At 26.9% G+C, this 24,901-nt stretch overlaps 2 protein-coding genes across 3 annotated transcripts; both read left to right on the plus strand.

Moving 5' to 3' along the window:
• The first annotated feature begins 37 nt into the window (after positions 1–37).
• Positions 38–2,770, plus strand: LOC112601401 (mRNA export factor). Of its 2 annotated transcripts, XM_025349030.1 has the most exons (8): positions 38–267; positions 352–519; positions 581–847; positions 1,120–1,191; positions 1,345–1,501; positions 1,571–1,704; positions 1,761–1,955; positions 2,619–2,705. In XM_025349030.1, exons 2-8 carry the CDS (start codon positions 355–357, stop codon positions 2,703–2,705), a joined length of 1,077 nt encoding a protein of 358 aa, XP_025204815.1. In that variant the 5' UTR covers positions 38–267; positions 352–354. The 2 variants fall into 2 exon arrangements, with proteins under 2 accessions (XP_025204815.1, XP_025204816.1); XM_025349031.1 differs by lacking the exon at positions 38–267 and having other exon boundaries at positions 355–519; positions 2,619–2,770.
• Positions 2,771–4,806: 2,036 nt separating this feature from the next.
• LOC112601409 (disrupted in renal carcinoma protein 2-like) lies at positions 4,807–24,699 on the plus strand. The gene is made up of 10 exons (XM_025349048.1): positions 4,807–4,847; positions 11,852–11,986; positions 14,000–14,153; positions 14,287–14,374; positions 15,715–15,827; positions 15,889–16,023; positions 16,112–16,259; positions 16,323–16,431; positions 16,517–16,627; positions 24,436–24,699. The coding sequence occupies exons 1-10, from the start codon at positions 4,845–4,847 to the stop codon at positions 24,697–24,699; spliced, it is 1,260 nt and encodes a 419-aa protein (XP_025204833.1). The 5' UTR covers positions 4,807–4,844.
• Positions 24,700–24,901: the final 202 nt, after the last annotated feature.

Consider the following 24,901-nt stretch of genomic DNA (forward strand, 5'->3'; position numbering starts at 1 on the left):
TTGGTAACTCTCTATAGTCGGTGAACTAAGAGTTGAGCGTCGCGGACTCGCGGTATAACGTAAATTTATACGATAAGCAATTGACTAATACTATAGTAAAGCGATATTTTGACGATCTGTTCGCATTCTGAAAAAGCGAAGAAATTCATAAATTATTGAACACTGAGAATATTGATTTACTAGTTAAAACTTGTAAATTTTAGAGAGTTAGTGATCAGAAAGTATTATTATAATAAGAAAAAATAGTCGTGACAGTTAACAACTAAGGTAAGTTTTGATTGATATAATATTTTATCGTTGGAAATTTTGCTATTTATTCATCAAACTTGCTTAATTAACCTGTGTTTCTAGATTATGTTGGGTGGTGGTCTATTTTCTAATAAGCCAGTGGCAGCGCCCACAAACCCTAATAAAGATTTTGAAGTTACGCAGCCTCCTGATGACACTATTTCAGCAATGGCATTCAGTCCGGCCACATTACAGCAAAACTTTCTCATTGCTGGTAGTTGGGATAATAGTGTAAGATATGCAAACAAACATAAAGTGATGTTGCAATCTGAGATTTTTATTTTTATTTTAGGTACGTTGTTGGGAAGTTGAACAGAGTGGCAAAACTGTGCCAAAATCCATGCAGTCTATGTCTATGCCAATTTTAGATGTCTGTTGGAGTGATGATGGCACTAAAGTTTTCATGGCATCTTGTGATAAACAAGTGAAATGCTGGGATTTAGGAAGCAATCAAACAGTGCAAGTAGCAGCTCATGATGCACCCATTAAGACTTGCCATTGGATTAAAGCGCCTTCTTATACTTGTATTATGACTGGTTCATGGGATAAAACGTTAAAGGTATGCTAAGTGTTTTTTTTACACCATACAGGTGTTTTTGAGGTTATATTTCACGATTATACTATTTTCTATTATAAGATATTTGTAATTACTAATTTACATGATAAATATTTATAATAAATAAAAATCTTTTGTATTATCTACATAAATACTAAATAGTGGTGTTTTCAGTATTTAATTATTTAATAAATAATTTATCTTAGTAGGCTTATTAAGTAAAAATTAAATAGGTACTTTAAATATTATATTTTTTTTAATTTTTCATTTGATAGTTTTGGGATGTTAGAAGTTCAGTTCCCATGATGACCATTAATCTACCAGAAAGAGCTTATTGTGCTGATGTGGTAAGTTGATAATATTACACTTTAATATTTTAGTAAAATAAAATTATTAATTAACTACCATTAATTAATTTAGTCTTATATATACTATTTTTTTTTTTTTTAATTATAATTTTACAAATGCTATTTTTTATAGTAAATTGTTTTATTATTTAGGATTATCCTATGGCAGTTGTTGGTACAGCATCAAGGGGTATAGTTGTATATAAATTAGAAGGAAAACCTGAAATGGTAAAAACTGTAGACTCTCCTCTTAAGTATCAACATCGCTGTGTTTCAATATTCAGAGATAAGAAAAAACAATCTCCTACTGGTTAGTAATTATGTAAAAATAATGATCTATGTTAGCATGTACAATAAATGAATTGGTTTTTTATTTTAGGTTTTGGTTTGGGAAGTGTTGAGGGACGTGTAGCTATTCATTATATACAACCACAGAGCTCAAAAGACAACTTTACATTTAAATGTCATCGTCAAAATAACTCTGGAACAATGAATGTCCAAGACATTTATGCTGTATGCTCTTGTAAAATTAAAATTTTATATTTCTATACTATTTGATATTTTAACAGGTTAATGATATCAAATTTCATCCAGTACATGGTACATTAGCAACTGTGGGTTCTGATGCTACATTTGCTTATTGGGATAAGGACGCACGTACAAAATTGAAGTCTTCTGAGACACTTGACCAACCAATCACAAAATGTTGTTTTAATAGCAATGGTCAAATATTTGCTTACAGTACTGGATATGACTGGTCAAAGGTTTGTATATTAGTTATGTCTAAGCAGTGGTGTATTGGTAAATAAATTTATGAGTATATATACTTAAAAGTAGTTAAATAAGGTATAATTTAAAAAATTTTCTCACTTTGCTTGAAATATCTTATTGCTTATAATAGTACATAATAAGTTTTATTTTTTAATACAAACATTATATACTTATCTACGTATAAAAGAACTTATAACTAGCACACTTTTGAAATTTAATTTTGGTAATTTATTTTTTATAGTTCATAAATGTATTTACTTTATCTAACAAATATTTTCATAATTGTGAATTTTTTTTACATTAAACTAAAATTGTAATTTTAATGATAAACAGGATGTAATCAGATAGATTTGATTTGAGTGTGAGTACTTAGTATTCTGACAGTATAACATGGAATATCCGCTAGTTAATAGATACAAGTTTTTAAAATAAACAAAATAAAAGTGCTTTATTTTAAATACCTTTTAATTTAATGAATTAAACCATTAAACACAAAAAAAACATTATAGATCAAAATTTCTTAAATTGAGTTCCCAGAAATCCCAAGGTTAGGTATTTTTTGTTGAATAATGGCAATAAACAAAAATACTTTACTTACTATTAAATTTATTTTTATTGATAAATTTTTTTTTTTTTTTTTTTTGTATTATTTTCAGGGTCATGAATATAATAACCCAGCCAAGAAGCCTCAGATATTCTTAAAACCATGCTTTGAGGATCTGAAACCAAAGAGTACTACTTAGATTATTAGTTTATTTTTCAAAATGCATTATTCATTGTATTTAAAAAAAAAAGTACTTCGGTATTGCATTCTATGAATAATGTATAAATAAAAATATGTAATATAATAATTCAAGTATAAATATTAAGTAAGTTTAATTAAATTTTTATTAGATATATGAATTAAATTATTGTGTTATTTTTCTTACTTGCCTCTAGTTCCTATAGTCATATTAAGAATAATTTTAACAGCATTTAAAATACAAACTCTAATAATGATATAGACAAGTCTTTAGCATTTTTAGTTGAATACCAAGAATGTGTTTAGTATTTAAATAATATTTAAGTATTAAATATAAACATATATGAGTATTATAGTCAATATATATTTTTTAATTTTCTAGTATCAACGGTGAAAAAGACGTGTTTAGACTTTGAAAACTATTATATTTTTGTTGTTTAAGTTTAAAGAGTAGAACATCTTTTGTGTTTAATAGATATGTTTGTGCATGCCAATCATTTCAAACATCTACGATCTATCGATCACCAAAGCTATAGTTACTTTTCTCCTATAAGAAGAATGTTAACAATGGGCATTTCAAAAGAACATTTTTATTTGAAATTAAAAATTTATTTTGTTGTTCAAAAAAGTAAAAAGCTTTATAGTTGTTTAATTATAAAGATAAGAAACATTCAAAAATATATTTTTTTTTTTAGAAAAAAATTGTTTTTTATTTTAACTGAAAATTATGTAAAAACGCAGTAGTTAATACATTGAAATACTTGCATATTAATGGGGTTGTTCATCAACAAGTTATTGGGTATTTAGGATAACTGGATAAGTATATTTTAATGTAAAAATAAAATGTAAACGTAAATATGCGTAAATATGAGGGCCTAGTGCAATGAACACCTATGCACAGTGGCGTAACTATACATTTGGGTCCCCAGGGCAGTATAAACTATAAAGTGTTGGCCTCCGTATATTTATAATACCAAAGTTTAAAAAAAAATAGCCACTTTATTCCTGTATAGTAGGTAGGTATTACAATTTTTAAACAATAATTTAAGTGTTTCCAAACTTTTTAAACACACGGTATAACACACATTATAACTTAAAAGTTAAACTTACTTGTTCTATGCAAGTTGTCCAGACGATTCGACAATTAAATATAAAATGACGTGTAGATGAACAAAATGAAAAATAGACGATGTTAATATTAATATTACGATAATAATAATAATCGTTGTACGATTGCCATTAGTGATGAGTGGCATAGATTAAATATACTAGTATATTTAATCTATGTTAGTGGATACTGGATAGTATGTGTTATGTGTACGAGTTAACCTAACGACGATTATTATTTTTATCGCATAATAATCCAGATACAGGATTCTATATACATTATACACATCGTGATATTAATATAATAAATAAATATCTTCTGTTTTCCAATAATAAGCTGTTTTTCACTTTTTTCCTATCATAATAAGTAATAACAGTACATGTCTCGTGAATTTTAAAATAAAATTCAAATGTTTGTACATCATTTTTTATAATACAAATTGTATGTACGAGGGTCGAAGGCCCCTCCGGGGCCCACCAAGTCCAAGGCTCCGGGGCATTGCCATGCCTTGCCATTCCGTAGTTACGCCACTGTATTTAGTTTCATACATTGTAATTGCTTAGAGCTTAGCCTAACCTAACCTTTGAATTCTTAAAAAAAGTATTGCTATTTAGATTGAATGTATTCAATAGCGGCCTATATAACTTATAAGTACTTGCATATAAAGCAAATATAATAAACAGACACATAGGACTCGATGATCGACGACATCTACGTGTACGATAACGGCCGGACGGATACCATCGGCAGTCACCGCCAATGATATAGATAGTTATCATAAAATCATGTGTGTAAGTCCCGAACAAAGTTACTCAATTTTCTAAACGACTATCTTGAGTTATTGAGTTAAATACCCTTGAGCTTCTATCGCGTTAACATGTTCGTGCATCACAATATACCTATCGCCAAAATTATAGTTATTTTTCTCTAATTTATAGAATGTTAACTACGAGCATTTCAAAAGAACGTTTTGATGTTTTTCAATGATGACTCAACCAGACTAGTCTTTAAACCACGAATAGACAATTATTTATGGTAACTATATGATAATATTAGCTAATAATCATATTTGTATATATATCTACTGTATTGTGCCCACTATAATAGTGCGTACATTATTTATAAAAATAAAATATTATTATTTACTAAATCAAAAATTATATTCGAAATTTATTTTTACATCATTCGTGGGAGTGTTCCGTCATAGCGCCAACATAATATTATATAGGTCGTATACTCGTATATAATTCAGCTTACTGCTAGTTTTGTTTTATACTTAATACGTACCTAGTTTTATTTACGACATTTATCTAAAATTGTCGATACTTATAAATTATAACTAATCAACTTCTTGCCCGAAATTTGATTTTTATAGATCTAAATACTCAGATTACAATTCTGATATGGAATATAAAAATATAATACAACATAATAAATGTATAGTTAATATTTGTTTTAAAATTACAACAAAATATAAATCGTTTGAGAAGAAATGGTTATTTTACGGGTAAATAATATTCAATATGGTAAAAATTTGAGTTTCAAGTGCTCATAAAAGATTACTGTGATTTTCTAGTGATCCTTATTGTTTATTATCAGTAGCAAAAACTTACAAGGAATCTTGTACGATATTTTTAAATCTTAATGTAAAAATAAAATTGTTTATAAATTTCTAATTACAAAATAATTAGTAATTTTTCGCAATTTTATTATAAAGATAATTTCGTCAAAATTATATTTTCTATTTTAAAGTATATAATTAATAATATTTTAGTTATTTTATTTTACAGACAACATTTAATAAGTAATAATTAAAATATTATAATTTTATGACACTATAAATAAAAGGCCATTCTCATATTTATGTCTTATTGTCTAGGGGCTAAGACCATGGTTTCTTAACTGGGCTTTCGTGTTAGATGTAAGTACTAAATGCAATTGAAAAAAAATATTGTAAATTATAATAGATTTCTTTAAATGTTTAAAAAATAATAATTAAAATTTGAAAAAACTGAATATAATTTTTTACTAAATTACTGCAAAAAAATAATTAATAATTTAAAATTAAATCTATTTAGAAATGTCAAATGTTTAATTGTAATAGAACTTATAGAATATGCTTGAGCAAAATGTTAATTATTTTTATACTGGTTTAATTTTAATGCTAAGTATCAAAATAGATTAGATTGGTTTAAACTATCCTTAATTTTTATTTAGAATGTCTTTATCGAATTTGTTTGTTGTACAGCTGTTACTTTATAACGACTTGACATTCATAGTTTATACTTTATACAGTAGACGCCGCTTATAAGACTCACTTTGGGACCAGCACAAAGTGAGTCTTATAATCGAATGAATCTTATAGGCGAAGCGGAAAAAAAAAATTAATTACGTATTTATAAATTTTATTTTATTACATATTTTACTTTGATTTTAATACATTAACACATATTACATATTACATACTTTATTATTGAATAAATTTAATAATCCCGATAAAAAAAACTAAAATTATAATCGTTATAATTATCGTTGCGATAAATATGAACTTTTATCTGCGATATAAATTATACGTTATAAGGTACCAACAGAAACTAGAAATAATCAACACGAATATTATTTAATTTTTCAAAACCAATTTATTTCTAAATTATAACCAAAAAAGTTTATTTTCTACTATTTATTTTACGAAATTTGAGTCTTATAACCGAAGTGTTGAGTCTTAAAACCGATTTTTTTTAATGTATTTGGATACGTCCGGACCGTTCCAGACGATTTTGAGTCTAATAAGCGACTGAACCTTATATCCGTGAGTGTTATAAGCGGCGTCTACTGTAGTTACTTATTATTTATTATTTGTAGGTATTCCTTTAGATTTAATATCTCGTTAATAATTTACGGTTTGATTTTTTATTTTACAAGAATTTAAATCTATTTTGTAAATTAAAATAATCAGAAAACCGAGCGGCGCAGTAGAGAAAGTCGGTTTAGTTAAACGTAAGTATTATTAGTTCTTTAATTGAATGTCGAATTTTAAATGTCGAATTAATTCTTAAAAAATAAGTAATTATTATAAAAAAAAATAAGTTCTTTTATATTATCTAGCAATCATTGCCTCAGCAAAACCTAATTTACAAACTTCTGTGAAATATGCTAAAGTAGAGTTAACTCAACTTAATTTTTACTTTACAATGTTAGAGCTATAGAATTAGTCATCATAGTATATGAATGACAAATTTAAAATTTCAAGAGAAACAATATATATTTTGGTCATACAACAATGTGTAGGTATTTACTTATTCTAGCTAAAATTTTGTTTATAAACATTCAAAGTCACGAAATTTTCTAATTATTTTATAGTTAAACAATTATTAGACATTTACTATTATAATAGCTATAAGATTTGAAAATTAAAAATAAGTTCTCTCTAATCTTATGTTATTTTTTTTTACCAGAATATATAAAATGTAAACGAATTTGGTACTTTCAAACGTAAATAACGATTTCTACACACATGTTTTTTACTATTTTGTTGTGATTTAATAAGTATAAATTAAAACTTAATATATATTAAAAAAATATATATTGCAATAATACCGATTATATTGGAAACAAGTGATGCTGTGTGACCATTTTAAATTATCAGTAGGCAGATAAATAACTGCTAACTACAATGTATACTTTGCCCAGTGTTTTTGGGCAATATATTAAAAATACTATTTTTGTCATGTCGGGTTGTATTTTTATCAATCCAAGTTACTTTGCTCGTACTAAATTGGGCATTATAAATTAAGCTATAAACAAAACTTTCCATTTGAATACATTTTTTTTTTAAATCTGTTAAACAGTTAATAAATAGTTGATATAGTGAGGAGTATAGGTACAATAGAATTAATAGATAGTCAATTTAGTACGTATTATATTTTTGGAGTTATTACACGCATTTTTATTTTTTATAAAGTAATTGGTATGAGATTATAGAAGCAATGTTTGGATTTAGTGAAAAATTGGATTAAACGATGATTTTACATCATGATTATACATCCAATATTAATAATTAAAAAATTAAAAACTGAAGAAGATTTAGAAGTGACTATAACATCTATGAATACTGGAAATCATTGTGTAGTTGATGAAACATTGATGATATACTCATTCTGTTTTTTTTTTATTTGTTTTGGATTGGACTATGAAAAAAAATAAAAATTCTTTTATTTATTAAAATAACCATTTTGACAATAGTGATGAATTTTATACAACTAATGTATAATTTATTAGTTTGTGAAAGACAAAAATCCAATCAACTACTATAGTATTTCGTTGTTATATTGATTAATTATGAATGCTATAATATAGTGGATATATATACGTATAATATATAGTACCTACTATATGTATTGTTGTCATATATACATAATACATAGAATATAAACAAACATAAATACCGATAAATCTCAGTACGATATTTTGCAGTTCTATCCTTAATCTCGCATGTCAATTGTCTGTATTACATTGCTGCACCTGAAGACAACATCTGAAGTTTCAAGCTTTTTGATATGAGTGATTGTACTTGTATGTACGATTGAGTGTTAATTTTGACAATGCTGAGATGCACCGATGATATTGAATTACAGTCATATTTTTCGGGATTGAAATCAATATTCAATGACCAAAAAAAAAAAAAGGTGTTTAAAAGATTTTTATTTTTAAATTATTGAAAATCATAAATATACATACTTTTAAGTAATATAAATTTTAATATGTTAAGTCATATTATGAATCTAATAAAAGATAGTTAAATAATAAATTTAAAATTTACTTGGTTCGCTTTTTACTGCTTGACTAAAGTATTATTATATGATAAAACAATGTTCAAAGAACACTATCTATCAATAATTCTCACACTTGTGTGATTTATTTTAATATACTGTTATAAAGAAAACGCAATATTCATGAATTGAATATTTATTTAGATATAATATTTATTAATTAATTGAACTGAAACACTAAATAGCTAAAACTGTATGTTTGGGAAAAATACCAAGGGAGAAACTACTTTACTTAAACCCTAGTAAATTTCTTGTCAATAAAATAAAATTACTATTAGAAGTTGTTACAACTGAAAGATTAGCCGTGCATTTATATTTAATGTTTCAAAAATTATGAACTTTATAATATTGCGATTTGTGAGTGTAACTTAGTGGCCTAATCATCAATTTTTATTGTAATATCTTACAAATTATTATTGGAACGGGAATGCTGGTAGTTTTTTTAAATCTTTTTAATTTTTATTATTTTATAATATGTTATTAGTAAAGTAAAACAAAATATTATAATTATTATGTATTTTTATTAACAGATTACTATTCTGTGGCTTTGTGGGGTAGGAATTATTAGTCATTTTACGGTACATTATTTTAAGATACTAGCTATCTCCGTGTAGGTACTTCGTTATCCGTGCAAAATATATCTATATTCAATTTTGTTGTTTAATGCTAATACTTAGCATAACGCATGATAAATAATATTTTTAGTTTTCTGATTTATAGATGATATTTCCAACATATCAACTTTATATAACTGTCCTGTCAAGCGTTGATTTTTTTGATAATTTAACAGCAGACTTTTTAAAAAAAATTTCCTTTCTTTTTTTTTTTTTGTTAAAATATTTAATTTTTTTCTTTTCATATGTACCAAAAACCAAGAACCCAAGTGTAAACCAAAATCAATGAAAACGTTTTATACTGTTATACAGCATCAGCTGTACATTCAAATACTTATTTCTCATAATTATTAATAATTGGTAACATGTATGTGAAAAAATATTCATGTGTGTATTTGCCAATTATTTAATAAATTAATAACTTGATTTTTCATTAACTTATAGATTCAAAAAAGGCTTAAAACTTGTATCACGATGTATTCTATCCTTTAAAAAGAAAATTCAAGATAATTGGATGAATAGGTTTAGAGAACATACGTGACAAAGATTTTCATTTTCATATTTATATACATAGATTATATAGATTTATGTATTAAGATTCACTTATATATTATGAAAAAGTTAATATTGGCTACGTTTAAAATTAAGGAACTTTGAACAGTTATTAAAATATACCCTTATACTTTTAACATGTTGTATTAATTGATTTAATAATAAAAACTACATTTCTTTTTTAACCGTAGTAGCAACGATCGTTAACTATGTTAACTCATTTCGAAATTATAGTTTGTAAGTACGGAGTAAAAATATTTAAAAATACATTCCGGTACCGGAAATTGAACCCGATAAAACATTTTTTATGATATTTTTAAAACAATTTGAGGTTTAAAGTCATGTCATTGTGAAATACATTATTTAAAAATTAGTGAAGGCTATATTTAAAAACTAATGATCGAAAATTTTTTTAAATACACCCATCTGTTATTAAAACTTTTAATTCTCAGATTATTAATATACTTATATTTACTTATAAATTAACTTTTATTTTTTTTCAACTGCAATAGTAACGACCGAAAATTATTATTACCTCACACCCTACACTATAATCACAGTTGGTGAGTATAATAGAGTAAAAATATACAAAAATATAATATTTCGTTACCTGGAATTGAACGAGCCTCTTGGATGAAAATCGGGTATCCTAGTCACTAGATCATACTGGAGTTATAGAATAGCAGTCAACCAAAACTAAAAATTTGAATTTTCGTTTTCATTGCTCTTCTTTTCAATGTTTTTATAAAAAAATGTATTGTTCAACTCGACACTACGAAAATAATTTAATGTTAGAGGATTCCTGATGCAACGAACACTTGATATAACAAACGTTTTTCCCGGTCCCTTGAAATTTGTTTTACCGAAATTTAACTGTAGTACTATACAGGGCAAATTTAAAATATATCAGACAATGAGTATTTGAAATATATAAAGTTTTTTTTAAAATAAATTTTAAGTTATTGTGTTTGATAATAAGCTCATAACGCCATCTCGTATTGTTCTATATTTTATTTAAAAGTCAGAGAAGGTTGTGCTTAAAAATTAAGTATCGAAATATTATTGAAACTCGCTTATCTATGTTGTGTTTTATAAATTTTTAGTATAGGTATAACATAGTCGTTGTCAGATTTTATCTTAGCATCATCATCTAATATTTTATAAATGTTCCCAAATTGTTAATCCCTTAAATTATCACCATGTGACTTGTAAACAGTGGCGTATCCAGGATTTTTTTTAGGGGGGCACACACTGTCTAAAATTTTACCATATATACTACCTACTACCAAAAACAAAAAAAATAAAATAAACCAAATATTTAATGTTTATAATGCAAATAATTTGTTTATATTTTCAGTCAGCCATTAAGTTAATATATATATATACATAATAATAAATAATAATAGTAATTTAATAATAAAAACGGGTTAATCTTAACAAAATTATAAGTATATGTAATGCTGGTATAAGACTATTATTGTAGTATGCGTTCATTGCGTTCATGCATACGAATAAATTTAAATCTTTAAAACAAAATCTAGTAAATACGGCCGAGGGGGGCCATGGCTTCCGTGCCCCCCCCACCCTGGATACGCCACTGTCAATGCCATGCAGAAATAACATGCTGCTATATGGTATTGCGTTATATGGTCACGTAGTATTAATAAAAATTATTCAATGATAAGCTAAAAATAGACCAGAAAATAATTGTGGTTATAAGACGCAATGGTATATCAGTCTTAGTAAATTGCGTAAAATGTTGTGATTCATTGTTTTACGGTACTAAGAAATCTGACGACGACTGTAAGTCATGCAACTATGTTACGGTCCATAATGACTCATTTCAAAAATTGAAACAAAGGAAAAAATCTAACTTTTTTTGTTCGTCATATTGCAAATATATAATATTTTATCATTTTGACCTATTCATTATTACCTACCAAATTTGAAGGTATGCATCACGCGATAATCATCACAAATAGAAATCGCGCGTGAACTATATTAATGATTAATAATTCACATGATCATTATTGTTTTTTTTAAGAAAATCAAATTACCAAAGCAGTACACAACAGACGAAGAGTCATTGGGATTGTTATGTTTCGACAAGACGCCGATCAGCCCAACGAGAATGAGATTTGTAGTCATTAGCATTATGTCCATAACATTTTTAATTCAAGTACTTATTCATATTTAGAAATGTAACGTCTTAGCCTTTAAGTTTTGGTATGTTTTATATTTTACGTAATTCATGTGTAAAATATTGACGTAAACCTTCTCGTTAATTATCTATACTAAAATTGTGAAATATATTTTAATTATTGTACAAGGAAATTCATAACTAAGTAATGAAAAAAAAATGGGCAAGTGGTACTTACCAGTCTGATGTACATTAGGTGTCAAGTGGGTCCATGTGATGAATGTGTTGAATTTGAATTACATGATAAATAATTGTATTTAAAATACGATTCTGAATGAAGACGGCCTGTTTATTAACCTATATTATCTTGAGTTTATTTCATGTCATATTTTTGATATTACTATTAAGAAAAGTAATTTATTTTATTATTAGTAATACAGTGGGTTGAACTAAATTTTTCTGAAAACATATGAAATATCATTGCGTAGTTGGATGTTGAAATGGTTTATGGAGATTACTTTGTTTTTTTAAGTTCTGTTTACATATACTTTAATTTATTTTTGAAGGAATATAATATTGGAAAAATAATTGGGAGCCCACTTTACAATAAACATATTTATTTTCTGCAATTGAGTCGAGCTTATAGGTAATACAAATGGTAATTGTAAGCCAAATTATTATTTGCCCAACATCATAATTGTAGCCGCGGTCAGCTCTTATTTTTATATAAATAAGTAGTGCCTTCACGACTGAAAGATAGGCAACATGAAATGAAGCACTACCTATAGGAATATAATTATATTAAACATTAAAAAAAATTAGAAAAAAAGCAATATAAGAATAATTATCAATTTTTGTGCATTTTATTCTGCAATAATAATAATAATGACCATTTTATACGTATAATGATTTTATAAATAAATAATAAATTGCCAGGTAGGTTTACAAATTACAAATAATTATAATAAAATTGCCTGATGGCATATAATATAAAAAATGGGTATGACTTAATCAAGGCCCGTCGGCCATGCTAACACAAATATTTGGTCGACCAATACTCAGATAACAGTTGGTACATACATCTGGTTTTACACCCACGCTACCGCACCAAGGCTTGTATGTATATCAACAGTAATACAAATAAAACAAGCTGACTCTGTGTACGTGCGAATGTGTGTTTACAACTGTTTACGAAGACTTCATAATAATATAACAATGAATGCAACCAATACAGGAACACGAAGTAAGTGCTGACACTACTATCCTCAATAGGTACACCACATCACGCTTAATCACAAAGACAAATCGCTGGTAAACTTCGAGCACCCTAAACTGTGAAATGGGATATGAATTTAAGTAATTGGTATTGTAATGAACGATATTTATCAGACGACTTTCTTGACAAAAAACACAAAATCATAAAAACGTGATTTGGGACGACTGCAGTTGACATAAAAACTTGCACATGAATTGTGCAAAAAGCTAAAGCTTTGACGGCTGAGAGAAAAGTGACATTAACGGACGAACAAAATACGATGAAAACTATATGAATGGGCTTTCAGTGTTACCACACTAAAACAATTAAAACTGGAAAAGCTAAGAACTTTATGACACTGAAAGCATGACTTAACATAAAGTAGGTAACTTTAAACAATAACGAATTTTAGAAAACAAACTGATAACGATCACGCAGCTGGCCGGTCGCAAACGGAAACATGATAACGTTCCGCCGATCAAGACTGGAACTGTGGACCGCACCGTTACACGCACATGAAAATGATAATAAAAAACTAAATGACAATAATACAAACATAACAAACTTAAACACAAACAATAATAGTTTATTAATACTTAAGTAATACCATTTTAGTGAATTCATATAGTACGAATTTGTTGTACTCTATGTGTTATTATTATTTTTTTCACGTTAGTTAAATTTTCGTTTAACAAAAAAAGAAAAAACATACTGTTTAGTATATAAATTATACTTAGGTATGTATAGATAATGTTATATCACATTTCAAAGTATTTGGTTTATTTACTGTTTTTTAGACATTTTCTCAGTCCATTTGGAGCGCCATTTACGAACCGGCACTATTGGCTTTTCCAGACTGGACTAGCCGATCGCTGTCCTTATTGCCTATATGGGGCAATTTGATGACTGCATTGTTAGTGTTACCAGTATGTCAAATGGTCGATAAATACGGTATAGACATAATTACATTTCAAAATATTTCATGAAATTACTTTGTCTGTATAAATGCTTATGTATTACCTACCAGTATCTATTATTAGAATTATTATATATTTATATAATGGAAGTATTTTTATAACCACAGGATTAAAAGAAATCATGTTATATTCATGTTGTTTTTTTACGTTGGGCACGGCTGTTCGATGTATGCCAATCATGTACTCTTGTACGCTGTAAGTGTGTATATTTTCAAAAATGTAATCGAGTATTGTGTAAGTACACTGTTTTATAGTGTTAATCGGTATTGCTACGCTCTTTCTTGACATTAAGGATCAATGGTCAGCAACTATTTTATATGGTCTATTATAAAATGATAATTTAATTAAATACTTTATATTTTTAGCTATTTCTTTAAATCTATAAATGATAATTTAATGATTGAATTATATTTTATTTAATGCATTTGGGTCTTATATTACGTCAAGAGATGTAAAATTTTTTAGTAGAAAAAAAAGATACTTAAAAATACATTTTGGACTGCTGAAATTGCGTTGTATGAAACTAAAAGATAAAAACTGATTGAATATTTATATTATAATAATAATTATAGTTGTACTATAATTATGAGTTGCACTCATACGATGTGCAATAGTGTTAATGAGTGTAATATAAAACAACGACTAACTGTCCCACTAACTACTACATAAAACAAAATAAATATGCTATAGTATTATAAAACTACCTGTTTATTAACAGTCTTCTGTACTGCAGTGTGAATAACTTACTTATTACTTATTAGCTATATATGATACAGGATCTTTTGCTTATAACTTCAACAGAATCTATTTCGAAATTACAATGTGATTTAAACAATTGTTTTCAAGATTTTAAACGATCTTCTCAATATTTTTAATCACTCACCAATCCATTTAATATTGATGTTGACGATATTACTGTTGAGCTTCAAATATAAATAATAGATTCGCAGTCTCAAGATGTTTCAAAAAAACGCAACAAATAATCACTTTTAGTTTTTTTATGCTGAACTAACTCCATCATTTTCAAAACTTAAAAATAAAGTTGCTTATTGTATGTTTGAATTTACACACACACACACACACACACACACACACACACACACACACACACACACACACACACACACACACACACACACACACACACACACACATATATATATATATATATATATAAACAGGTCTTTTCTTACGAAAAAAATAAAAATTTAAAATGATTATACTTAAGCTTAATAATAGATGATTATATCCATCATGTGCTTGGAGCATGCTCAAGTAATTTTGACGTATAATTCGTAAAATATTGAACAATAACCAACAGAAATGTGTATTTATCAAATATTTAAATAGTTGTAATTTTATTATTCTTGAATTGTAACTGTTAAATTGTAATATTTTTAATTTTTGTTCGACACAGCCCGAGGAATTTTTTAAATTTTCTAATGCAACCCTAGTGTTCAATTTATTGCCGACCACTACTATAGGTGATTAATGATTAGTTTAATTATATTTATATATATATTTTTTATACGCAGGTGTTTGCACTTGTCAGCTGTATGTCTGTCTGTTGGCAGCGTGGTGACGACACCACTAATAGTAACTATGTCGGGACAGTGGTTTCCTAAGAAAGAGCGTAACATGGCTATTGGTCAGTTTAGCTTGTGAATATATTCATGTACAGTTAAAGTTAAGTTGATTTTTGTTTAAAGGTTTATGTTCGGCTGTGAGTATGTTGGGATCAGCGGCCACATACATTATTGGTCCTATGGTGGTATCCACGGTCTCTGATGGACCATTAAGTCGGTTCGTCATAAGAATTCAGATTATGCATATGATGTATACATGTATGAAGACTTCAACGCTTTGCGCGTCCTTTAATGAAAAAAAATATCTTATAATGGTATCTTTTATATCATTTGTGTATACTTACAGGTCTGGGTCTAAACGCGTTTGTCACTTTTATAGTTTATATGTTATTTCCGAGACACATTACGCCGCTAAGCGGCAATGAATCTATGTGTTCGGCAAAGTCGCACAAGAACGCCTGCAAACTGATTTGTTCACTCAAAACACTTGTTATGTTTGAGTGCTATCCTGTCGCTTTTTAATTGAGAATTTTAATTTATTTCTATGTTGTATTTAGGAATTTCAAATTGTGGTGTCTTGTATTTGTGCTCACACTGTCCAATTCAATGACGGTTCCGTGGTCGGCGCTAATACCGTCGACTTTTTCCAAGCTCCGAGTGTCACCTGTAAATTCCGACGTCGAAAGCAATTTTTCTCTTTTTAAGGTTCATGTATAATAATATTTGTATTTGTGTGTTTTTATTTTTTAAGGAAATCACCACAAAGTGTTGTTTTTTTATGATTATTCATACTTTTGGCCTGAGATTGTCTATTAGCAGTTTTGCGGATCGCGCCCCTCGTTACACCAAGGCATTCATTATGGTCAGTCGTTTCGTGTCGTTAATATTTCTCTTTTGGTTAATGTTAATGCTGAACTTTAACGCCAAACTTACGACCAGTACGCAATTAAAATCTCAAGCCTTCTGCTTAAAATAACGATAATAATTATTTACAATAAATAAAATTTATCCACGTTTTCAGCTAGATTGTTTTGTGCTGTTCTGATAGCTTTCCCATATAGCTTTTGTAGCCAGTCACTCTTATACGAAATGGGTGTCGAACTGATGTGTTCGTTACCTGAGAGTTTTGTAGCGGGTTACATGACGGTGATGAACAATTTGTTTGTGGATTTCATTTACGCAGTGTTGTATTTTTTTCCCTATTTCGGTAATACTTATTATAACTATTTGATTATACTAAACAGCCTGCTGAACAGTACACTGGATAAATACAATTAGGTATTAAGATGTATATATAATTAAGTTTTATCTTTTATTTATTCACACCGTATTAAAAAGTTTGTATACAAAGGTATCATTCGTGAAAATATCATCAAAACTTTTTATACTTGATTTGATTTTCCAGTGTTATAGACATTTTTGAGGAATATTTCATGTTTTTATTTTTCAGACGAATATTGGTTAAACATTGGTTTATTCGTTTTCTCGGCTCTGAGCATATTCTTTCTGTATTTCGCCGCGGACATGATAAGAGAAAAAATACAATTCAATCAACATATATTAAATTATTTTGATTTTATAGGTATTTACTATATTTATAAAGCGCAATACTTATTTTTAATTTTAATTATTCAAAAACACGGGTAAGATTTACATGTATCCTACAGAAAATGTCATATTACAATTGTAGTATAATATATTGTCTTAAAATATGACTTTATCATGTACACTATTTAATTATTATATCTAATAATTCACCTTTGGTATATTACAGCTACGCTTGATAGCTCAAAAACTGATTCGACTAAACAAACAACCAATCTTTAATTCTACTATGATTTACAATAATATATAATTAATTATTCTAGTAAGTAGTAAGGAGTTACGTGTTCAGCTGAAAATATAATTATATTAAATATTTGTATGCCGTGTTAACTTAAATATAAATCATGCGAGTATAAATAATATTATTATTTTTTCAAAAATGATAATTTATTACAAATTAAATACGTTAAAATGTTTTGAGAAAATAAAGATTTATTGCTGAAAAAATCACTGAGTATAAGTATAATAAAGTTGTGACATCATGAGTCTGAGGCTTGAATCTGAAAAATGGAATCATTGATTGAAGCGAGAAACTCAAGCATGTCGAATTCCGAAATTGCACAATTTACGTATAATATACAGTGTTTCATAAATAATGAACAGGTTTCAAAAATTCATGATTTAATGAGTTTTAGTTCAAATTTCAATGGACTAGGTAAATTTTTAGTTTTTTTATCTCTAATAATAATTTATAAAAAAATTCAGGGAAAGAATCAAAATGGTCGTAAGTTTACTTAAGTACACTTGACATGTTAGCAAAGTAGGTTATTTTTAATTTTTAATATTGTATTCATACAATCTGTTACAAGTAGGAATAATAACTAAAATTTAACAAAAAAAACGACAGAAATTACGGATTGTAGAGACCACCTATTAGAGGAACTACAACATGAATATTAATTAAGTGGGCAAGTCACGATACTACTGTAGTTTTAATCTTTAAGCAGTGCTGCCAGGGATAGTGCGAGAAGACAGTTCAGAGATTAGGGAATTTTGGTGGGAAGCAAGACGATTTTTGAAATATTTAAAGTGGGGTTTGGTTGTTTCGATTATTAAGGGTATTTTGAGGTCAGAGAGTGAAGGATATGGTTATTAACATAAAATGAGTGTTTTGAAAATTTTAAATTGGAACCTTTGGATAAAATTAATGTTGAAAATGTTGGCAGTACCCTAGAGATGAATACTGTAGATTCGCATAAGTTTTAAAAGTTATTTATAAAGAAAGAGTCTAATAGGAAGTTTTATGTGATTTGATGTAAGTGCTGGGCGAAGAAATCGGAGTGAAGTATTGAGTACCTGAGTTTTGTTGGTTATATGTGGCAGTCAGGTAAGCCGGCGGTCAATTAAGATGCTAAAATTAAGCACTTGTTTGTTAAAAGGGAAATGTTGGTTGTTAAGAAAAAGTGGCGGGCATATGTTTTCACGAAGAGAAAAAGTACAGTGAATAGATTTAGATTCGTTTAATTTTACGCTTCAGAGTTTATACCATGTTTCTGAGTAGTCGAGATGGTATTGAAGATGAGGTGAAGCTATATATTTAGCCTTTAGTTGCTGATTAGAATACCTTTGCCGTCGGAGAAATCACAGACGATTATGTAATTTGAGATGGCTTAAAGCTAAATAGGTTGGGTATGTGTTTGATGATCATTACGATCTCATAACCAATGATGATAGGGGGTATCATCTTAATTTGTAATAAAAATATTTAGCTATTTGATATGCTACTATATGTTTTAATTGAGACGTGCTTCAATTTTGCAAGTATTATCGTTTTAAAACAAACATTCTTTATGGAACACAATATATTGTATAGTTTATTTTACTTTATCTATAAAAATATTAGTGGTATTAAATTGTATCTCTTCTTTATATAGCTAGAAGATTATTTAATGGTAATATTACATATCTAAAATACACCAAATTTATGATGTAATTGGGGTATATGGTTAACAACATCACACAAATAGAAAATTGCAATGTTAGGGGGAAAATCTTTTGCATATAATTATGTTTTTTTTTTTTTTTATAATATAGTGTAACAAAACAAAAACGAATTATTATCATGACTCATAAACAAGAGAACAAAATAAATTGTCAAATGATACTTTATTATAATTACTTGTATTTAATCAAGACAAATGCTTAAACGATAATAATATTATTTTTTCTAATCTTGTCTCCAATTTTTTTAATCCACGACCATTAAGTGATATAGTTTCAATTTACAATAGAGGGAGCAAAAGTTTTGATCGATATAAATAGGTAACTTAAAAATCCGCTTACTACGCTTTCAAGCACATTTCTACTTATATTTTTATCAAATTACTCTTATCACCTTGTTTATTTTTATACTAAGATATTTTTTCTTTGATCTTTATAATGAAACTTTTTTTATTAACTAACTACATAATTTAAAGTTATAAAGAATCAGTTATTTTATATTTTATTTTAATTAAAAATCTGTTAACTTATGATTAAATAACGAAATTATATTTAAGGTATTAATGAATATATTCTTGTTTTCATTTTTAAAAATATCTTCTCTACACAGATATCAAACCATATTTTAGAATTTATCCACCAATAATTGCGGGACTGTTTACCTTTTATCTTTAGATTTTTTCGATACACTGAACGGTCGAGGAAAAAACTATGAAGGCCGATGATATCAACTATATTATAGTTATTTATTATTTTGCCACTAAACTATATAATTTGATATCGACTGTGATAATAAAGTTCAGATTTTTGAGATATTGAAAATTTATCCTTTTAATAATTATTTTTCTTCAATAAATTTTTGTTTTTTGTTGTATTTATTTCAAAACGAATAATTATTATAGATAGGCACTTGAAACTTTTACCATAGATTACATTTACTTTTCCTAAACATAGTACAGTTTTCTAAGTATTTTAACTCTTTTTGATGTATAGAAATAAGAAATATTCATAATTGTTTTAGATTTTTTTTAAACATTAATAAAAACTATTTACTGTGTCAAACTTCTTGACGTTGTTTTAATAGTTGTTTAAAAATATTAAAAATACATTGAAACAATTTATTTTTATATGCATTTGAAGTTCAACATTTTATAAAATTTGTCAAAAATCGCAAAATTTTTTAAACCTAAGTATTTTATAGTCAAAATTTATAAAATTTTCAAATTTAAAAACTTTGGTTAGGTCTTGTAAGTAGTTACATACTTAAATGGTTCAAAAAGTTTATAAACACAATCATTTTTAGACAAATTTACGCATTTTAACGATAAATATCAATGTTAAAATTGTTTTGTTATAAATCAAAAACATTATTTATGGAGATTTAAAACTTTTATGAATATTATGAATTTTACTTAATTGTTTACTAATATTATGATTTTTTAAAAGTATATATATATTATAATTTGATAACACAATAAATGCAATATTTTTGGAAGAAAGTTGTATCAACTTTTTGTCATACTAAAAGTCAAATAGATAAATTTAATAGCTGCGTATATCAAAAAAAAAAAAAAATCATGAAAAAAATATATTAATAGTAACTTTATTACAACAATAATAGATTATACATTTTATAAATAATTAATTTAAATTTAAAATATTATAGTAACCCGTGTAAGTTAATAGGTATTATGCTAGGGGAATGGTCCTTATCAATTTATTTTTAAATATTATTTTAATATACTTAGCAGTTTTAGCATTATTAGCTGACAACCCCTTGAATCTTTCCCGCTCAAAATGTTTTCGTATACAATGATATATAATTTAATTAAAATCTAATACATTCATTAAAGGTGCGCTCGACATTTAATGTAAAGCAGAGCGTTACCTAGACATCTAGTTGCCTAATTTATTTTCTCTGCAAGATCAAAAATGATTTATACTACTAAGTTCGGACACATTTAAACTTATTTTATTTGTAATTTTGTAATTCTACTAATCAGCTAAGTAAATAAATACATGGAAAATTTGAAAAAAATACTTGAGTTAATGACGTAATTTTATTTGTAGTTATCTCAACACAAAAATAAAAATAAATAAGAAAAGTTTATGAGATTTATCAAAGAAAACATACATTATTTATTATTATAAATTATACCTGTTAAAAATTAACAAATATCAAATAAATAGGTATAATTCGTGTCATACAACATCTTGAAAATTAAAAAGTATGCTTTACAAGTCCTTTTACTCGTATTTATAATAGCATAAATATAATATTTTCTAAACATGTGTTTCGGTGACGAGCGGGGAGAAATATAACGATATAATAATATTATGTGCAGGTAAATATTATACGAAGTAGGTACTCAAGAGGGATTTGGAATTGCGTCCGCAGGTAAAATATATGCATACATATAGTGATCCGATGCTCTTTTTATCGTCAATGTACCGATTTTTATCTCATTGAAATGGTTCCCGTGTACGGGTCATCGATATAGTTACTATTTATTTTATGAGCCGTAATATTTATCCGATTTAAGCTTTTATTGACTAATGATACAGTAATGCGCGCGTGTTGTATAGACGTTTTATCAGTGATAATGTTATAAAGTTCAGGTACAGGTAGGTAAGTAAAGACACGCGTTGTTTATTGTTTTTATCGTACGTTAGCTGAACTATATAATATGATGATAGTTTTTAATACATCAATTAAAGGTTAATCTAAGAACTTGGATTTTATAGTCAATTTTTATGGCAAGGAGTATGGTAGAAAGATAATTTTAATATACAAAATAAATACATTTTGATTTATTATGATTGCAATGAAATAAATTTTATTTTTTCATTAAGCTATTTTTCCTAATTTTTTTCATAATTTTCATATTGATTTCACATATTTATTTAGTTTTATTTTATTATTCCACTATATTAATGCCAGAAATAAGTGAAATCATTAAAATATAATAGATGGATAATAAAATACTATCAAAATACTGAAATCAAAGTTTTATATGATTTATTAAAAGCTATCCAAAAGGCTAAATTTTAGTGAAAATAGCTTTACAAAATACAATCTATACATATAAAGTAATACATATTACAAAATATTTGTTTTTAATTTTTGTGAATAATTTCACCTTTGAAAGTATAATTGAATTTAAATGATTTATTTTGCTCATTTAAACCGGAGCCTTACTTATTATACGTATTATATTTTAACAAAACCATGACGTTATTCTTTTTTACCTAATGGTTTTTAAATTTTTGTGTAACAAATAACCTTTATATATATTTCTGAGTGTGGGATCATAGTCACATTGCACGCTGTTTAATGTTTATAATTTTCAGGGTGATGAAGTATATTTATATTGTATGTTAAAACATTTATACGTCACTCTCGGGTTTAGTTCCATAACATTATAATATAATAACAGGTAAAAATTATATTTGTTTAAAATATTATTTACGGTACTAATAAAGTACACGAGTGACGGATACGTGTAATAATATTACTACCTACATATATTATTTTAAGATAGTCGAATACATACTATTCAACTAAACTCACATAATCTGCAGTATTATATATTATATTATTTGTATACAATTATAAATCGGTTATAATTGTTCTCATAAAATATAAAAATAAATCATACGAATTTAGATACTTAACATTTATTGGTTGAGTATTTTATATATTTATTTAGAATCTTTATAATATGTTATTTTAGTCAAATTAAAAACAGTCAATTTTAATAATTTAAATTTAACTTGTATGTTTATTTAAAAAAAAAATTGGAATTTATAATGTACGAATTTTAATTAAAAAACTTTAACAGTCCATAGTTTTATGAAAACTTTAATATTTTCATAATTACATGCACTCATATTATATTATTATAAATTTCTACAAATATATTGTTTCAGTTTTTACAGTCCATGTAAGACAGTGCTGCTTCTAACACTCTCCTCGCTTTTTATTTCAGACAATAACAAACATTTTACTTAAGTTTATGAATCCAAACCAGTCACGCCATCTGAAATAGTAAATATTATTGAAAAAATACATCCTAAAAAGCCTGGGTCATGACCTAATAACTAATAATATAATAAAAAATTTGACTTGATTTCAATTCTTTACCTAAATTATATATACAATTCCCTGCTTCGACTGTCATATTTACCAACAGTGTGGAAACAATCTGTAATTATAATGGTATCCAAACTAAACAAACCAAAAGTCTAATATCCTCATACCGTCTATCAGTTTACTACCCACGCTGGGTAAAATACTTGAAAAATTACTCCTCAACAGATTAATTCCGATAATCAAAGAAAAAAATATACTTCCAAAATCTCAATTTGGGTTTCGTTCCCAACATAATACAATCCACCAAATCCACCAGATTACGGTCAAAATTGCCACTTCATTAGAAAATAAGTAGTGTTGTCCTGGAGTATTTTTAGATATTGCCTAAGCCTTCGAAAGGGTTTGGCATGAAGGTTTCTTATACAAACTGAAGCTTTTTCTTTCAGCTCTATATTATCTAATTCTAAAATCTTACCTTGCAAACTGCTCATTTTTAATACGCCACTCCAATTCACTCTCTGACATTAAACCGATAAAAGCAAGAGTCCTTCAAGATAATAACTTCTCACCTATCTTATACAATATATTCATATCCGATATACCTACGTCGACCAACACTCTATTAGCTACTTTTGTAGATGACACTGTGATTTTAGCATCTGAAAAAGATCCTATCTCTGCTGCCAATAACCGTCAGCCACCCCTAAGTAAAATAAATTCATGGGCTAAAAAATGGAAAATAAAAATTCATTGAAGATAAATCAGTCCATGTAAATTTCTCTTTAAGTCCTAAAGAATGCACTCAACTTCAAATATACAACAAACCGATCCCAATTCAGCCCTCTTCAAAATACTTAGGAATCATACTTGACAAGCATCTCACGTGGGTTCAACATATAAAATCTAAATGTAAACAGGCAAATACATGACTTCACTTACTTAGATCACTCCTAAAATCCAAAATTCAGCTCAAATTCAAAACCCTTATATATAAAGCCATAATTAGACCAAATTGGTCATATGGCATACAGATTTGGGGTTCTGAAAAGCCATCCAAAGCATCTAAAGCATCTAAAGCATTCCAATATATTACTCTTAGAATGATAACCGGAGCTCTATGGTTTTTTACCAATGAATCATTTCATAAAGACCTTAAAATACCCACCATCAACGAACTTGCTAAAAATCAATATAAACGTTTCCACGTTAAATTATTGAGCCACCCAAATCCACTCATCAGCAGTATGTCCTCATCTCTCCCTGGTAATGTTCAATGTCGACTAAAGCGTAATTAGTTCAGAAATTTGCTTTATCAAAAAAAAAAAAAAAAATTTAAACTAAAAAAAAAACATTCTGAGATGTTGTTAAATGAACAACTTCCTCCACAAGTTATTCATGTGCTTATTGTGATAACATTTTTTTTTGTAAACTATTACTTATTGTTTTAAATAACAGATTGTAAATATATTTTAGTAAAAAAAAAAAGTTTATGAATAG

This window comes from Melanaphis sacchari, unplaced genomic scaffold (genome assembly GCF_002803265.2).
Source record: "Melanaphis sacchari strain LSU unplaced genomic scaffold, SCAv2.0 Contig77_pilon_pilon, whole genome shotgun sequence".
Lineage (NCBI taxonomy): Eukaryota > Metazoa > Arthropoda > Insecta > Hemiptera > Aphididae > Melanaphis > Melanaphis sacchari.